The sequence below is a fragment of the Ursus americanus genome, chromosome 2, assembly GCF_024610735.1.
Source record: "Ursus americanus isolate L20-20 chromosome 2, mUrsAme1.1.p, whole genome shotgun sequence".
NCBI lineage: Eukaryota > Metazoa > Chordata > Mammalia > Carnivora > Ursidae > Ursus > Ursus americanus.
The window spans coordinates 24,114,263-24,129,045 of record NC_142128.1 but is presented as its reverse complement, the minus strand read 5'-3'; the positions used below and the strand labels follow the sequence as shown (position 1 = coordinate 24,129,045).

The 14,783-nt window shown below is 40.0% G+C and overlaps 2 protein-coding genes across 12 annotated transcripts in view; both read right to left on the bottom strand.

Annotated features, from left to right (window-relative positions):
* The window catches only part of LOC148110514 (uncharacterized), a 147,625-nt gene extending 143,708 nt beyond the window's left edge, over nucleotides 1–3,917 (bottom strand). Inside the window, exon 1 of the mRNA XM_087869951.1 lies at nucleotides 3,815–3,917. The gene's annotated coding sequence lies outside the window, so the exon portion shown is untranslated. The remainder of the gene's footprint in view (nucleotides 1–3,814) is intronic.
* Nucleotides 275–14,783, bottom strand: part of LOC123793856 (THUMP domain-containing protein 1) — a 50,794-nt gene continuing 36,285 nt past the window's right edge. For 10 of the 11 annotated variants that reach the window (XM_087870001.1, XM_087870008.1, XM_087869998.1 and 7 more), the window contains 3 exons: nucleotides 6,237–6,411; nucleotides 5,018–5,266; nucleotides 275–4,263 (listed from right to left, as the gene is read on the bottom strand). In XM_087870001.1, the coding sequence (XP_087726127.1) occupies nucleotides 3,842–4,263; nucleotides 5,018–5,266; nucleotides 6,237–6,411 (846 nt within the window). In that variant the 3' untranslated portion in view covers nucleotides 275–3,841. Of the gene's footprint in view, nucleotides 4,264–5,017; nucleotides 5,267–6,236; nucleotides 6,412–8,297; nucleotides 13,916–14,783 lie in introns of those variants that run through there. The other variant, XM_045799890.2, reaches the window with a different exon arrangement.

Below are 14,783 nucleotides of genomic sequence, written 5' to 3'. Positions count from 1 at the left end.
CCAAGCTGAAATCAAGAGTTGGACGCTTCACCAACTGAGCCACCCAGGCACCCCTATACCTCCTTTTGAAGCAAGTTCACTGTAAAATATCTAAAGTTTGGATTACTTAAGAGTAATTAATCAAGAGCAATTATTAAAAGTTTTATATCTGTACTTTTTTAGGACAATGTACATGATTTTTGATACATAATTTGGCATGTATCTTTTATGAGATATCTATTATAAAGCCAGAGATTTACTAAAAGGCAGGAAGAAAAAGCACAGAACACCAATCTTTAGGGAACAAATTTATTTTGATTTTTCTGAAAATATCAGTAACTATGAAAAACAAGCTAAATATTTGGCCATACCAAAAGCAAAATACAAGTAAAAACAACATTTAGAAATCATGTTTAACCTTAAATAAACATGTTTCAAGATACCAAGTTTAACACACTTTCCTCCACAGAGCAAAACAAGTTTACTAAACCACAACACTGGAGTTCTTTTTTAACTGACGTAACTTTAAAAAAAAAAAAAGGAAAGAAAAGAAAAAAATCACTCAATTCCCACCCTGGAATCTTGTCACTTATAAAACAACATGCTCAAATGTCAACGACAATAAAGTTGGGAAACCTGAAAATACATCAATGAATGAATGCAGATTCCAACAGAACACAGTGCTTCACAGCTGGGGAAGAATAGCTTTTGTTGCACTCGGGTCTTACCAAATACGAATAAACACAAGATTAAAAACAAACTACTAAATCAAAATCTTTCTGTAGAGTAGCAGCTTCCACAAAGCAAAAGGAATCCAGTTTTGCAGAGTTAAATGTTCGAAAAGCGTATGTATGGCCAACTTTATTCCCAGAGTCCCAGAGTCTTGCACTATCAAAATAAAAGTATCTTTGTCTTGGAGCAAGTCTGATGAAGGCACCAAAATCCTATCCTCCCTGTTCATGCAAATGACACTTAAAATGCTCTTATCATCCTTTCAAGATGACCTCAACACTCAAATACCTAAGATCTAGAAGAAAGTTCCAGCCTCATCTGCATTACCAAGGTCCAGTCCATAGCCTTTACCCCTCCCCCAAATCCTTCTAGTCTGGACCACTAGTTTAGGAGGATAAAAATATATTCCCATATTCCCTAGCCATTAAATAAACACAGATATTGGTGCAGGAAGACTCAACATTTATAATACTACTGAACTTTTCAAAACTTAGTAAACCTATGTCCAAAAGTGACTTTCACAGCCTCTTAATATTTATTCTCAATATGGACTTAATATGCAGCCCTCTTTGGTGTCTGTCTCTTCAGCTTTTTTCTGTTGTTTTACCCTGGAGGAAACCTTGAAAAAACTTCCAAATTAAGGGAACCCTCATTGCATGGGAGTGTGAGCACTAAGTTAAGGATATTCTTACTTCACGGAAACCCAGAACTATCAGACTATGACTCACAGAGTTCTTTTTCTTCTGGGGAAAATCTCAGGCTGAGATTCAGAGAAGAGGTTCCTCACCCAGTCATACACCAGTTTTAGGAAAAGGAGGGAAAATGCCATTTAATTTGGCTTTGCAGTTCTTCATGGAGAGTTTTAGTAAAGGCTTCAGACTTGTTGCTATCTTTTCTTCATTCTCAAGCCCAAGGGCTGTGGAAACATTTCAAAAGTTTGGCAAAGTGATAGTTCCAAAGAGACTGTTTCTTTTTAATCTGAGAATCTTATCACTTTCAAGAAAACATATTTTATCCAGGACCTTGCAGAAACTTGTTTTATTTGTTCATGTGAAGAAAAATGTCTACTAAATAGCCTAGTTTTTGTAGCCATCCTTCATCTCCAAAGCACTCAGCAAAATCTGGCCTAGTAGCTCCTTGTGTGTACTCTAGCAATTCACCTTTCAACTCAAATATCCTGTTGAGAACTCTTCCTCTGACAAGCCACTGGATTTCTGTATGTAGATTTATGTGCCCTTTGTTCAGACTTTAGTTTTGTTTCGTTTGTTTTTTTAAACATTCTTGTATAAATGGGTCTTTAATAAAGTTAACAATTTCTGCAGCATTATCCAGAACTTTCTCCATTTCATCTCCAAGTGTTTTATATCAGCACCTCTCTGTGAAGAAACCGGTGTGCTGTAACATCAACATCAGATTTTCTTTTACCAAAATCAGCAAAACTGATGAGCACCAGGAGTACGGATGGCAGACCTTCAGTCTTCAGATATAAATTTATACTGCCTTTGTTTTGAGAGGCTCCTCACAGCAGAAAAAGCTTTCTTGAATTTCATCATCATTTACCAATCTTACCAAGGCTCCAGTATGACAAATATTCGTGAACTGCTAACGCATCAACCCAAACAAAGAAGCTGCTGCTTTTCAGTTAATTACACAAACCTCGTTAGCATCAGGTGGCATAAGTTATTAAACTGAAAGTGAAGGCTTTTCAATTTCTCGTACTGTTTCTTGCCCTAGCATTTTTTTTTTAAAGATTTTATTTATTTATTTGACAGAGGTAGAGACAGCCAGCGAGAGAGGGAACACAAGCAGGGGGAGTGGGAGAGGAAGAGCAGGCTCCCAGCAGAGGAGCCTGATGTGGGGCTCGATCCCAGAACACCGGGATCACGCCCTGAGCCGAAGGCAGGCGCTTAACCGCTGTGCCACCCAGGCGCCCCTTTGCCCTAGCATTTTAACATTATGTTGGTACTAGATTCTTACCAACTATGTGAAATTTTCTTTTCTAAGTGCTGTTACTAAATAATTTGCTTCCTAAACCTTTCACTGAATGTGATTTTTTATTTTTTTAAGATTTTATTTTTAAGTAATCTCTACACCCAACATGGGGCTTGAACCTACCACCCCGAGATCAACAGTCTCATGCTGTACAGACTAAGCCAGCCAGGGTGCCCCTGAATGTGATTTTTAAAACAAAACTTCACTGTTTTGATATTCCAGATGCCATTTAAAATAACGAACATCTTTACTCATCAAATGGTTATGATTTATAGTTACAATTGCTGGAGCAAATGCTAGGTTTGTAAGTTGCATTCCACCGACAATATATAATGCAATAAAATAGCTTGGATTTAAGTCCATATAAGACCACTGAAAAGTAGCTTTCACTATAAAGAAAGAATTTGTGTCTCTTGTTGCACTGGCATACTGAAGAAACTCAGAAGACTAATTCTTCATCACTAACCTTATCAGCAATGTCTATAGTTCTATGTCTAGAATGGTCCTCTTCTATCTCACACCATGCCTTCAAAAATTGCAGCACTGGACCATCAGATTTGTAACAAATGTTAGTAAAATATAACTGGCATAATAACTAACATAATCGCAAAAAATAGAAAGGTTCATAAAAACAATTCAATTCTAAATCTGTAAGACCTATGTTTTTGCAATGTTTACAACAAAGTGGGAAGGGACAGCTGAGTTGCAACACATAAAAATTCCTCCCTTAGAATGAAAATGTCCCTATGTGTTTCTCTTTTAGAGTTTGTTTGCTCCCATAAGTCAGATGGCAGCGCAGAAGGGGAGGCTGGGGAAGGTAATCAGGAAGGAAAGGCCAACATTATCTTCCTTCCACCCTCCCCACCACGAAAGTGTCCATCATTATCCACAGCTTCTCCTAGCTCAACCAAATGCATGTGGGCCTAACTGTACCTGGCACAGGGGGCTGAAAAGATCTCCAACAGAACTGTTAATGGGGCTGCTCAATCACTGTTCACTATTGTGAGGTCAGCATTATGCAGTGCAGAAAGGTCAAAAACAATATATTTTTAGTCACAATTTTATACGGAATCCTAGCAATATCTCACCGAACACCATCTGAGAAACCCACCTGCAACACCAAATGAATTTTTTTTTCTTATGAGATGTCATTTTCATTCGACTCAGATCTTTCTGTGACTTGACTTTCAAGTTCAGGTTTAGCTCCTCCGTCATTCACCACCTGTGTCTCAGATCTTGGTTTTATCTGCCCCAGTTCCTCATTATTTTCTGGTACCACCTGCTGGTTATTTTTTCCTTCTACTGGGTCATGTTGACTTGATTTGTCACCAGATTCCAATTTAGCTTCTTTCCCATTTCCTGCTTGCACTGGCTGCTTTGGGTTAAGTTGTGATGGGTCCTTAGCACTCTTCACCACCTCCTGGAGATTATATTTTCTGAACAACATATAATCTTTCACAACACTCAGGCAACAGACAGCTTTAATGATTTCTACTACCACTGTGTACTGTGGATTGGTAAGATCCACTTTATTTTCCGAATTGAGGCTGCCTACTATTCCTGTAACAAGAAGAGGGAAACACTTAGAGGGAGAAGGATACCATGAAGCTTGACAGATACAAATACAATCTTTCATCTTTCCGTTTGGGACTTTCTAAATCAATATATATATTAGTCTACTCTCTACATGGACCTCAATCAAATTCTCTGGGCCCCTGGGTGGCTCAGTTGGTTAAGTGTCTGCCTTTGGCTCAGGTCATGATCTCAGGGTCCTGGAACTGAGCCCCATATCGGGCTCTCTGCTCAGTGGGAGTCTGCTTGAATCCCTCTCCTTCTCCCCCCACTCCCAGCTCGTGCTGTCACACTAATAAATAAACAAATCTTTAAAAAAAATTCTGTGAACTCTTTCAATAAATAAATAAAAATGAAATCCTGAGACATTTAATCAGAGTACTTTTTTCCCAAAGAAAATTCAATCTTGATGTGGAAGATTTCATATCTACCTACCAGAAAGTCTCATATCCAACATATCACAATCTGTTAGGTTTGATATTATTTTAAGGATTTTTTTTTTTTTTAAATAATCTCTGCCCCCAACGTGAGGCTTGAACTCACAACCCTGGGACCAAGAGTCACATGCTCTGCTTGCTAAGCCAGCGAGGCACCCCTATTTTAAGGACATTTTAATATACTTCTTTTACACCCAAAAATAAAAGCCTTAAGTTGTAAAAAAAAAAAAAAACAAAAAAACCATAAAATCAAGAATAAGTATTTAGTATTGCATACTAATGTAAAATTACTAAAAAAAACATACCTGCCAATTCTTTGATAACTTCTTCTCTATTCATGTGACTGTTATTTCGAGATTTATACACAATCTGAAATGTCCCTTTGTTTGGAGCTTTAAACCAGGGTTCCAAAAATGTTTCTGCATATTTTTTCATATCTTCTAAGAAAGCCTTGCATGTGCCTGAAATGGGTAACATACGTAGAATAACCCGAGTCTTCTTCTTTTTGGTTTTGTACATATCCTGGAGAATATGATGTACCAATTTCTCAGGTTCTAAAGGAAAAAATAAAATAGCACAAAGCAAACAAGTTAAGAATATAAACTCTCAGGCATTTTAGAACCTCTTCAAACTCTCTAAAATGAATTGTCATTGGCAGTGACCCACATCAACAGTATAGAAGAAATTACCATAATGAATATTAATAAGTCTAATCAAACATTTTTTCCAACTTTCTCCACTGCCTATGATGATTATTACTATATCTAATATGTTAACTCTTCAGCATTGTTACTGCTTTCACTAAAAACAATCGTTCATGAAGACACTGGAGTTAACATTTTTGTGATGTCTCATTTGTCCAACACCACCATACTACTTTCTTATAACAATAGCAACTACAAATGTAACATTAAACAGTACACTTTTTTACAAAACAAAAAAACCTGCAAGTCACTTTAAAAGATTTAATTCATCCACTAGTTAAGTTTGTACAATAATCTAGATCTCAGAACTCAGAGAAGCCCCAAAACCATGAATTACACAAGATCATGAAATGGTCCTTCAGCCATCCTCACTACCTACAAGTCTGTTTGGAGCCACTCAGTGTTTTCAATACTTTTAAATTAGTTAACAGCATTAAAAATCTAGAACTTCTTCAAATTTCCAACTTCTTTTGAAAAACCAGAAGATCTAGCCCTACAGGACTACATTCCAGATGGCTGGAGCCATTCCAAATTGGCTGGCACTGAAGAGCAGCTGCTCCTCTTAAACAAAGTATGTACTCTTGTCTCACCTAAAGTTACAAAGAAAATGGCAAAGCCAGGTTTCCACTCTTAAGCCAATGTGACGTTCACCACCCATTCTACCTTTCCGTATGTCTAGTGCTAGAACAGTGTGGAAAAGATCAATCAAATGATTAACTGAACCATAACCATCAAGCCATTTTGTAGGCAGTGTTCTGAGGCAAGGAGATGTCCAGATATTATAGGCTTAATAATCTTAAGGTTTATTAGTCAGACATACCTATTCCAAGTGTCCTGATGAAGACTACATTATTTGCTCCACTCTCCACTGACTGGAATCTTCTTAGCTTCATCTCTGTTGATGCTTTAATGTCACCAACTTCTTTCTTCAAGGCAGCCTCCACATCATCATCTTCTCCCTCACTTCCAGAGGGATGCTGATCTTTGTCCATAAACTGCATGAAACAGATGAGCAGAAACGCAAAAACAGCTCAAGTTAAAAGGATAATTAACTACCTATGTGAACTCTCCAGTGGCAGATGGATCAATACTGACAATAAAGCTTTTTATTAAGAAACTGACACATCGCTTCCTACAAAATGTGGAGGAAAAAGGGAGTTCCCTCAGACTGGCACATAGAATTTGAAAATGTTTTCAAAAACATCTTAACATTCTGGGACACAGGGTAATGTGCTCACCAGATGAATTAATTCAAGACAGACCTTAATCCCATCACTAGGTATCTTTGTGCCTAATAAGACCATCTCCTTTTGGTGAGATTATGATGAGGGAGCAGAAGGCAGACAGAGGACAAAGCCCAAGCTGACACCCCACAAACCCCAGCCCCCACCCAGGTGGGATATGTGTGACAAATCTCAGGCACTCCCGGCTGCCCTAAAGCTAAGGGAAGGAAAAACAAATGGTTAACTAACAGAGATCGCAATACAAGACATGAGTCTCCCTTGGTTTACAAAATGTCTGAGTGATTTACCAGAAAAAAAGCATTCTTATCAATAACTTAACTTCCAGAAGGAAACTCCCAACTGTCTTACTATTAACGCTTTACTAGAGGGGAAAAACCCTAACTTGATAAAGGCAAGGTCTCTAATCTTGTAGGTCCTCTTTAGCATACAAAAGCTCTTTTGAAAACCTCCCTTTTCCCTTACCTCCCCTCAACTCCCAAGTATATAATCAGTCACCCCTCACAGCCCCCGTGCAGCAACTCCTGCCCACAGGTCCTGTCCCCCTGCTTTAGTAAAACCACCATTTGCACCAAGAACGCCTCAAGAATTCTTTCTTGGCTGTCAGCTCTGGACCTTACCTACATTAAAAAACTACATCAACTAGACCAAAGAGTTATGGCATAAAAAACCCCTTACCTCTAGTCTACTAAGGAACAGGGAACAGAAACAGTAAAGAATTTTATCAAAGTACCAGTGTTAACAGGGAACTCACTTGTTGTCCAGTTCCCTGCCCCACCATTATTAGTCTGCAAGACATGCACTAATTAATAATTATACACATTTACGGAACCTTTATGCCAGTATGTATTTTATATACATATGCAACTTTTAGGCCAACATTAAGTACATTATCATTTTTCTTTTTTATTTAGCTCAGCAAAATGAAATAATACGCCCATGACCAAGCCCTAAAACTAGTAAATAATGGAACTTGAACCCAAATCCTCACTGTATTATCCTCCCCCTTTTAATTCATTGAGGTGTTTGTGTATGTATTAGTCCAGATCCTAAGCCAAGACTATAACGATTTCCAAACTGTGATGGGAAAATTAGGTTTTAGGTGGTATGAGTACAAAAGCTTTTATTTTTTAAAGTGTATTTACATGCGCATTTGAAAAATAACTAGCACTAGTACTAAATCCACTATTTCAGACACTGCTTAGGACAAACATCATTACAACCATGGTGTAAAAGTCGTGGTAAGATATGGCAAAAACTACGAGGACAAATTAAGTTTCCCTTACGAACTTGGACCGTTTACTTAACCAACTTGCGCTTCAGTGTTCTGGTCTACATTACTTCACAAGTCTAGTAGTAAACGTTTGAGAGCTTCAGAAACACAACACGTGGACCGCAGAATCAACCTATAAATAGGAACCACTATGATTACTAATGGGGGGAACCCCAAAGCTCCTAGTTTTTCAAGCACACGACCCGGCAGGGGTCTGCAACCCAGATATGGCAAAGAGGCGGCAACACAGGCGAGGCCACACCCCTTAGCCAGCTCGGCCACAAAACGCGCGCACGCGTACGAGAAAGCCGGCCTTGCAGCATTCCCTCACTACTCAAAGGCCGCTTGCACTCTCCCGGGCGCGTACCTTTTCCGGCCCATACATGTCGTCGCCGTATTCGTTGAGCAGGCTGTAGGCCTCCTCCACGCACTTGCGCTCGTTCATGTTGCAGGTAATGAGAATACCCTGTAGCCCGGGTTCCAGCTGCCGGGGCCCGCCGCCGTCGCAGCGCCGAGCCCGCTTGGCCTGCACATATTGAGTTTTGCCTTTGCGCTTTCCGCCGCTAGACTGAGGAGGCTGCTGGACGGGGGTCGACATGGCGCGTGAGAACGGAGGCTAGCGAGAAACGTGTTTCTCCACTGTTCCCGGCTTCCTCGCCTCTGCCGGCGCGAGCTGGCTTACGTCATGCGTGCGCGACGGCCTCCCCTAGTCCCGCCTCCAAGTTCCAGCCGGTGCTGCGCGGGGTCCTAGAGCCGGTAGGTGGCAGGCTGTGGGGATGTGGTGCGAGGCCCGCCTCTCGCGACGGTTGACGGGCACTTCTTACTGCTCACCAGCCCGTGCTCTCTGGAGTTCCTCGGAAAGCGGCCTTTGGGTGGAGCCGCTCTGTAAACTTACATGCTGGCCTCCAACTGGATGTAGATAGTACTTGTAAAGAACGGTTTCATTTACCATTCATATTCTCTGATTCCTTCAGTTAATGTTTATTAAGTACCTATGTGCTAGTTATGGACCTATTAAATACTAAGGTTGGCAAAGCAAGACACTTCATATACATCTTGTCCTTCTAGGCCAATGTTTCTTAGAAGTCACTGGGGGCCTTCCAAACCTATTCTACTTACTTTTTGCTCCTGGTGGAATGTGCATAATCAATAGACTTTAGTACTCCTGTTGAAGGACCCCCCAGAGGTACAAAGAAAGGACACAAAGTATAAGGAACTCCTAAGTCAGAGACTTGATTACCAGAATGAGAAATATAAAATACAGGGAAACCTGGACAAACTTCTTAGCATTAAATTGTCACTACAGGAACATTTTAACTTGTAAAATATATTTCCATTCATACCCAAGATATTGTCTGTATCAATTTCTTCACATACTTTTGTTTGACGCCGATGTTATAACAAGTGACATTTTGGTGAATTATGGTTCCAAGTGCACTTGGTTGTGGAGTGGATGGTAGCAGAAAGTCAGAAATAAAGAATAAAAAAGTCAGAATAAAGAGCCTGCGTCTCTCTAATTGACATTCTTGTGACTCCCATGACAAAGTAATGCTGATATGAAGTAATAGTCTAGAAATCCATATACATATAAAAGAATTTTTGCTACTAGTAAGGGTAAGTATTCATATTCTTTTCTCCAATGAAATATATCTTGCTATTTTCTTTTCTTCTTATCTGTCCCCCAAAATGTTTAAGAATGCACTTATTAGTCCGGATAGGTAAGCAATCCCTTCATAGTTAACATCATAATATCCCCCATACCCGAAAGTCAGGAATCCAGCTCCTTATATTTCATGCAATTAAAAGTCAACTTGAACTTTATAAATCCCTTGTGTTGGTGTTCTGCCTTTGACAGTGTATTGCTTTGGTGAGCAAAGGCAGGAACACTGTGCATTTTGCTGACCTAGATATTTCAATCTCACATTCTGAGATTTAATTGTTATGTGTGAAACAACAAAATACTAGAAAGAGGAAAAGTAATTAGCCTGATGTTGAACTTGATGGTTAACTGGTTTTTTTCTTCATTATATGTATATGTAAGCACGTATGTATATGTATGTGTATAGTTGTATATATACATATATATGTATGTGTGTGTATATACATATTCTTTGTATAACCTTATCTTTCCTGAGGTTCTTTCCCTTAAATTACTAATATTAATACTACTGTTCCTGATTAGTGCTAGGTGTTAACTGCCCTATTCCACACTGCAGAGGACAAATGGAAAACATTAATCTCCCTTTCAGGGTGCCCCCTTCTGGCCAAATATGGAAGCGATTTCATAAGAAATGGAATCTGAGGAAGTGTTTTCCAATGTCTTTATTTAATACTGTTACTCTAGGGGCAAAGGTAGAGAAATAATGAGATTCTGTCACCAACAGGGGAAGACTGGGGTAGAACACATACAATAACCACCTATGACTACTTCCTCTTGAGTTTTTGTCTACATTATGGTTGACATTTATTGTTTTTGTTTGCTCAATAAATGAACCCCCTTCTGTAGAAGGAGGTAGAATCCATCTTTGGATAAATCTGAGTGGAAAGCAGGCCCACCTTGCATCATGGAAGCTTGAAATCTCAGGTATCCCTTCTTCCCACCCTGTAAAGTGAGCACATCACCACAGCTTCATCAACTGGATGCTTCTGTCTGGGACTGAGAATTGGAAGCAAATGGGTAAAGAGGCAGTGCCTGTTCAGAATTCATCCCGCCAACGGCAGCGGCATCCCAAATCCAGTATCAACAGCTTTGCAGCCACTCCAGAAGTGGTGGCAGTGCCAGACTTTCTAGAACAATGATCTAGTTGCAGCCTCCTAGCTCCCCCAGCCATCCTTGGCACCTGTTCCTTCAGCCTTCCCTATAATTCTGTCACCTTCCCACAGGATTCCAATAAGTACCTTTCTAGCCTAAATGTGCCGGAATATGTTTCAATATTACTTACAACCAAGAATGTTGGCTTCTGTAAGTGTTTCACACTGCTTTCTCTGGGGTCTTTTTATCCATAACTTTAGTAGCTTCAAAAGTGCTCCCCATACTCACCTGCAGCTACTCCTCAGACACAGAGTTGCTGCCAGATTTGAGTTCAAAGAAATTCTAAAAGAGGGAATCTAAAATTGCACAGGGGCACTGAAATAATAGTCACTAATCTTTGGTTCTAACCCTGGATCTACCACTATTTCCAAAAATCTTGTCATCATCTTATTTTTTCTTCCATCTATATAATCAGCACAGCCTTTACTTTTCAGAATGGAAATTTCATAGCATAGAGTTCTGGAGGTCCTCAGCTGATCATGAAGAACAGTTTCATTATGCTGGCATTGCTGGTGGTATTTACAGGCATAGAGCTGACTGAAACTCGTTCTTATTTTTCTTTTCATCTTCAGTGCCTAGCGTAGTGCCTGGTCTATAGTAAGTACTCAAAAAATGCTACTGAACATTTGAACTCAACCCCAAAAAATGTTCAGTAAAGGAAAAAGGTTAAGACTCATGCTGTTAAGAAGGGAAGTATACCAAATCCAGATCACATAAAGCCCCACCATAGGAGCTAAAAAAGAAGCTAGGAATTAAGAGAGAGATTTCCCTGACAATGCTGGAAACACATTTGTGTAAAGTTTCTAGTCATGTGAACTTTCACCTCCTTCGGTTACCAGTCATGGTCAGTGGTCTGGTGTCTATCACTGGGCACCAAGGGCTCTGTGATATGGCTTGTAATGGTTTAAGGAAGGAATGGAGGAATGGTTTAAGACATTCTAAATTCTCTTTCCCTTTCTCTTCCTAACCTTAAAAGTTACTGCCATGTAGTTTCTACTTGTATGTTGAGGACGGAATCCATCCTGGTCCTGAACACAAACAGCAGACACTCATAGATTTTGTTTGTGTTCTGACTGCACTATCCACCCAGCATTTCCTGCCTTATTCTCTTGTTACCCAGCATTTTCAGGGGATAGATGTCTTGACACAGTAACCCTGGTCACCTGCTGACTTGATTTTTCTACACCTGCCACCCTCAGAGTTGGTATTATGTGTTTAATCAAGAATCCAAATTCTAAAGCCAAACCAGGTTCAAACCCCAGTTCTGCCATGTTCTGGCTGTGGGACTCCAAGCAAGTTTTAAGTCAAATTTCCTTATTAGCTTAAAAAAAAAGTATTTATTTATGAGGGAGAAGGGATAGAGGGAGAGAATCTCCAGCAGACTCCATGCTGACTGCAGAGCCCAACATGGGGCTCAGTCTCACAAGCCTGAGATCATGCCCTGAGCTGAAACCAAGAGTCAGATGCTCAACCAACAGAGCCACCCAGGCGCCCCCCCAATTTTTTTAAATTAAGGTAATAATAAAATACCCATTTTCTGGGTTACTAGGAGAATTCATTAAGATCAGACATGACAAGTGCTTAGTTCATAGTCACAGTTCAGTCAATGTGAACTTAAAAACAGCTGGTTTGGGGCTCAGTTGTGACTCACTGAGGTCTAGTATTTTTGGTATTAGTATCCATTCCTCAACCCAACCCCCTGAATGCATTATTTGTCCCCTAATCTCTTATCTCAGTGTGTCACTTATTGAAAGCAAAATTTAATCCTTCTAGGAAGGAGGCCAGAAGGGAAATAAATTTTAAAAATAATATAATGTGAAGTGAAATAGGATAAAATACATAACACCTGCATGCCCTTACCTCTGCCACCTGGCTCCTGCCTTCCATTTGATTGAATGACACCCCACACCTTTCACTGGTTCTGTGCCCACAGCACTTGTGCCACACATGCACTTTCATTACACCTCAAGTTGCACACGAAACATGCCCAACAGCCTGAGCCCCAGATTGGAGCCTGACTCTCAAGCCACGTGAACTTGGGTCTATCCGTGGGGAAGCCACATTTGGTCTGGTTCTTTGTTCCCTCCTGCATCTTTGCTCAGCCCTGCTGCGTGTCCTGAGCTCCTGATCCCAGCGTCCCTCAATGTGCTTCATCCCACCACTGCTGGAGACTCATTTTGACAGGTATGCTTCTCTAAGGCAAACTTGGCATTTTACGGACATAGGTTCTTGAGGGCAAAAGTGAATAAATCTCTTTCCCTCCAATTTTCTTTTCCAGTTTTATACCCTACACTGCATGAGTCTTTCTCCTTAAAACTTTTCCTGAGGATTCATGGGTACTTCCTTCCTACTTCTCTGAGATTTGGTTAAATAATTTATGTCTATGTTAAAATTGAATTGTTTTACTATTTAGTTCCACTTCTTTGACCACTTCTAGATCCTCCTCCTGCTCCTCTTACTTTCCACTTTAGTCAGTGCTCCTAGAATGGATCCCTAAAGGTGGAATTTCGGACAGTTCAACAAGTTAGAAATATATCCATTTGGAACTGAAATCATCTATGAACTGCACACTCCACCAAAGCCTAACCCTAGCACTGGATAAAGTACAAATGCAAGAAATATAAATTTCAGAGTAGGTACAGTACACGTTTAAGAGTTCAGGGTGACTGAGGTTTAGAGGATCTTTCAGCACAGATGAGACCTAAATAAGAATCTACATGAGTGGTCAGGCTGAATCATTTATATTTAAATTAAAACTTGAAGGGAAGTCAATGAGAATACAGCATTCAGTGTACAGATGAACAGAGACAAATTGATTAAGAATATACATTGAGAATCAGAGAGTTGGTTTTTTTCATTTGAGAGAGAGAGAGCAGGGAAGAAGAAGCAGACTCCCCACTGAGCAGGGAGCCCGACTTGGGGCTCTGATCCCAGGATCCTGGGATCATGAACTGAGCTGAAGGCAGACACTTAACTGACTGAGCCACCCAAGTGCCCCAAGAGAGTCAGATAGTCTTGTGTTTAAATACGAACTCTACCACTTTCCTAGGTCTCAAGACAGTCTTGTGTTTAAATACTGACTCTACCACTTTCTAGCTCTATGACCTTGGGCAAATTAACTGTTCTAACCTCATATTCCTCATCTGTAAAATGGAAATAACTATAATATATATTTTATAGGCCATTGTGAGTATTGAATAAAATAATTCATACTAATCACACATAGAAATATTCAATAAATGTCAGCTACTGCTGTTTTGTTGTGACTGTTGGTAATTGGGAGGTTTGGTGAGGTTAATTTATAATCAAACAAGAGTTGAGGTGAAGACCCAGGCTTTTTGTGTTGCTCAGTTTGCTTGGAAGGGTCTCCAGCCATCCCTTATTAATTTCCAGTACCCAAGAGAAGCCTTATTTTATCTAAATGTGCTAATATGGAAAAATCTATAAGATACACTGGAAAATGAAGGGGAAAACAGTAAGGTATGCGTACTGTAAGCCGATTCATGTTTTAAAAGGGAATACACACATCCATATGTGAGTATACACATAACATATACACTAACATATATATGTTTTAATCCTACATGTATATAAAAATGATGCTTAGTAAGACTTCAGGTGTTTCTTCATATTTCTCAACTAAAGCCCAAAGCTAAGGATTAAGAGGCATTAAGGCACTGCCCTTTCCATTCTAAAGAGAGAACTATCAAAAAAGACTAAGTTAGGTAACTCTACCTGGTTTGTGAAAATGTGGCTCAACTGGTCCTGCAAACCTGACACCACTCTGCTTTGGGACCTACATCAGAAGCGTGGTAATGGGAGAGCAGAGAGTACTTTCACACCCTTTGCTGAGAAGGACACTAAGGGAATCCCTCATAAGGGTTACAGGTGCCTAGAAGAAGACGTTGGCATCACATTCCTGGGACAATGTCCCCTTCTGCCTGGACAAGTGTTGAAATGAGCCAGAAAGAGAAATAGAGACACATGGCAGAGCACAGAGAGAAAGATGGGGTGGAGAGACAACAGAGGAGAGGCCTGCAG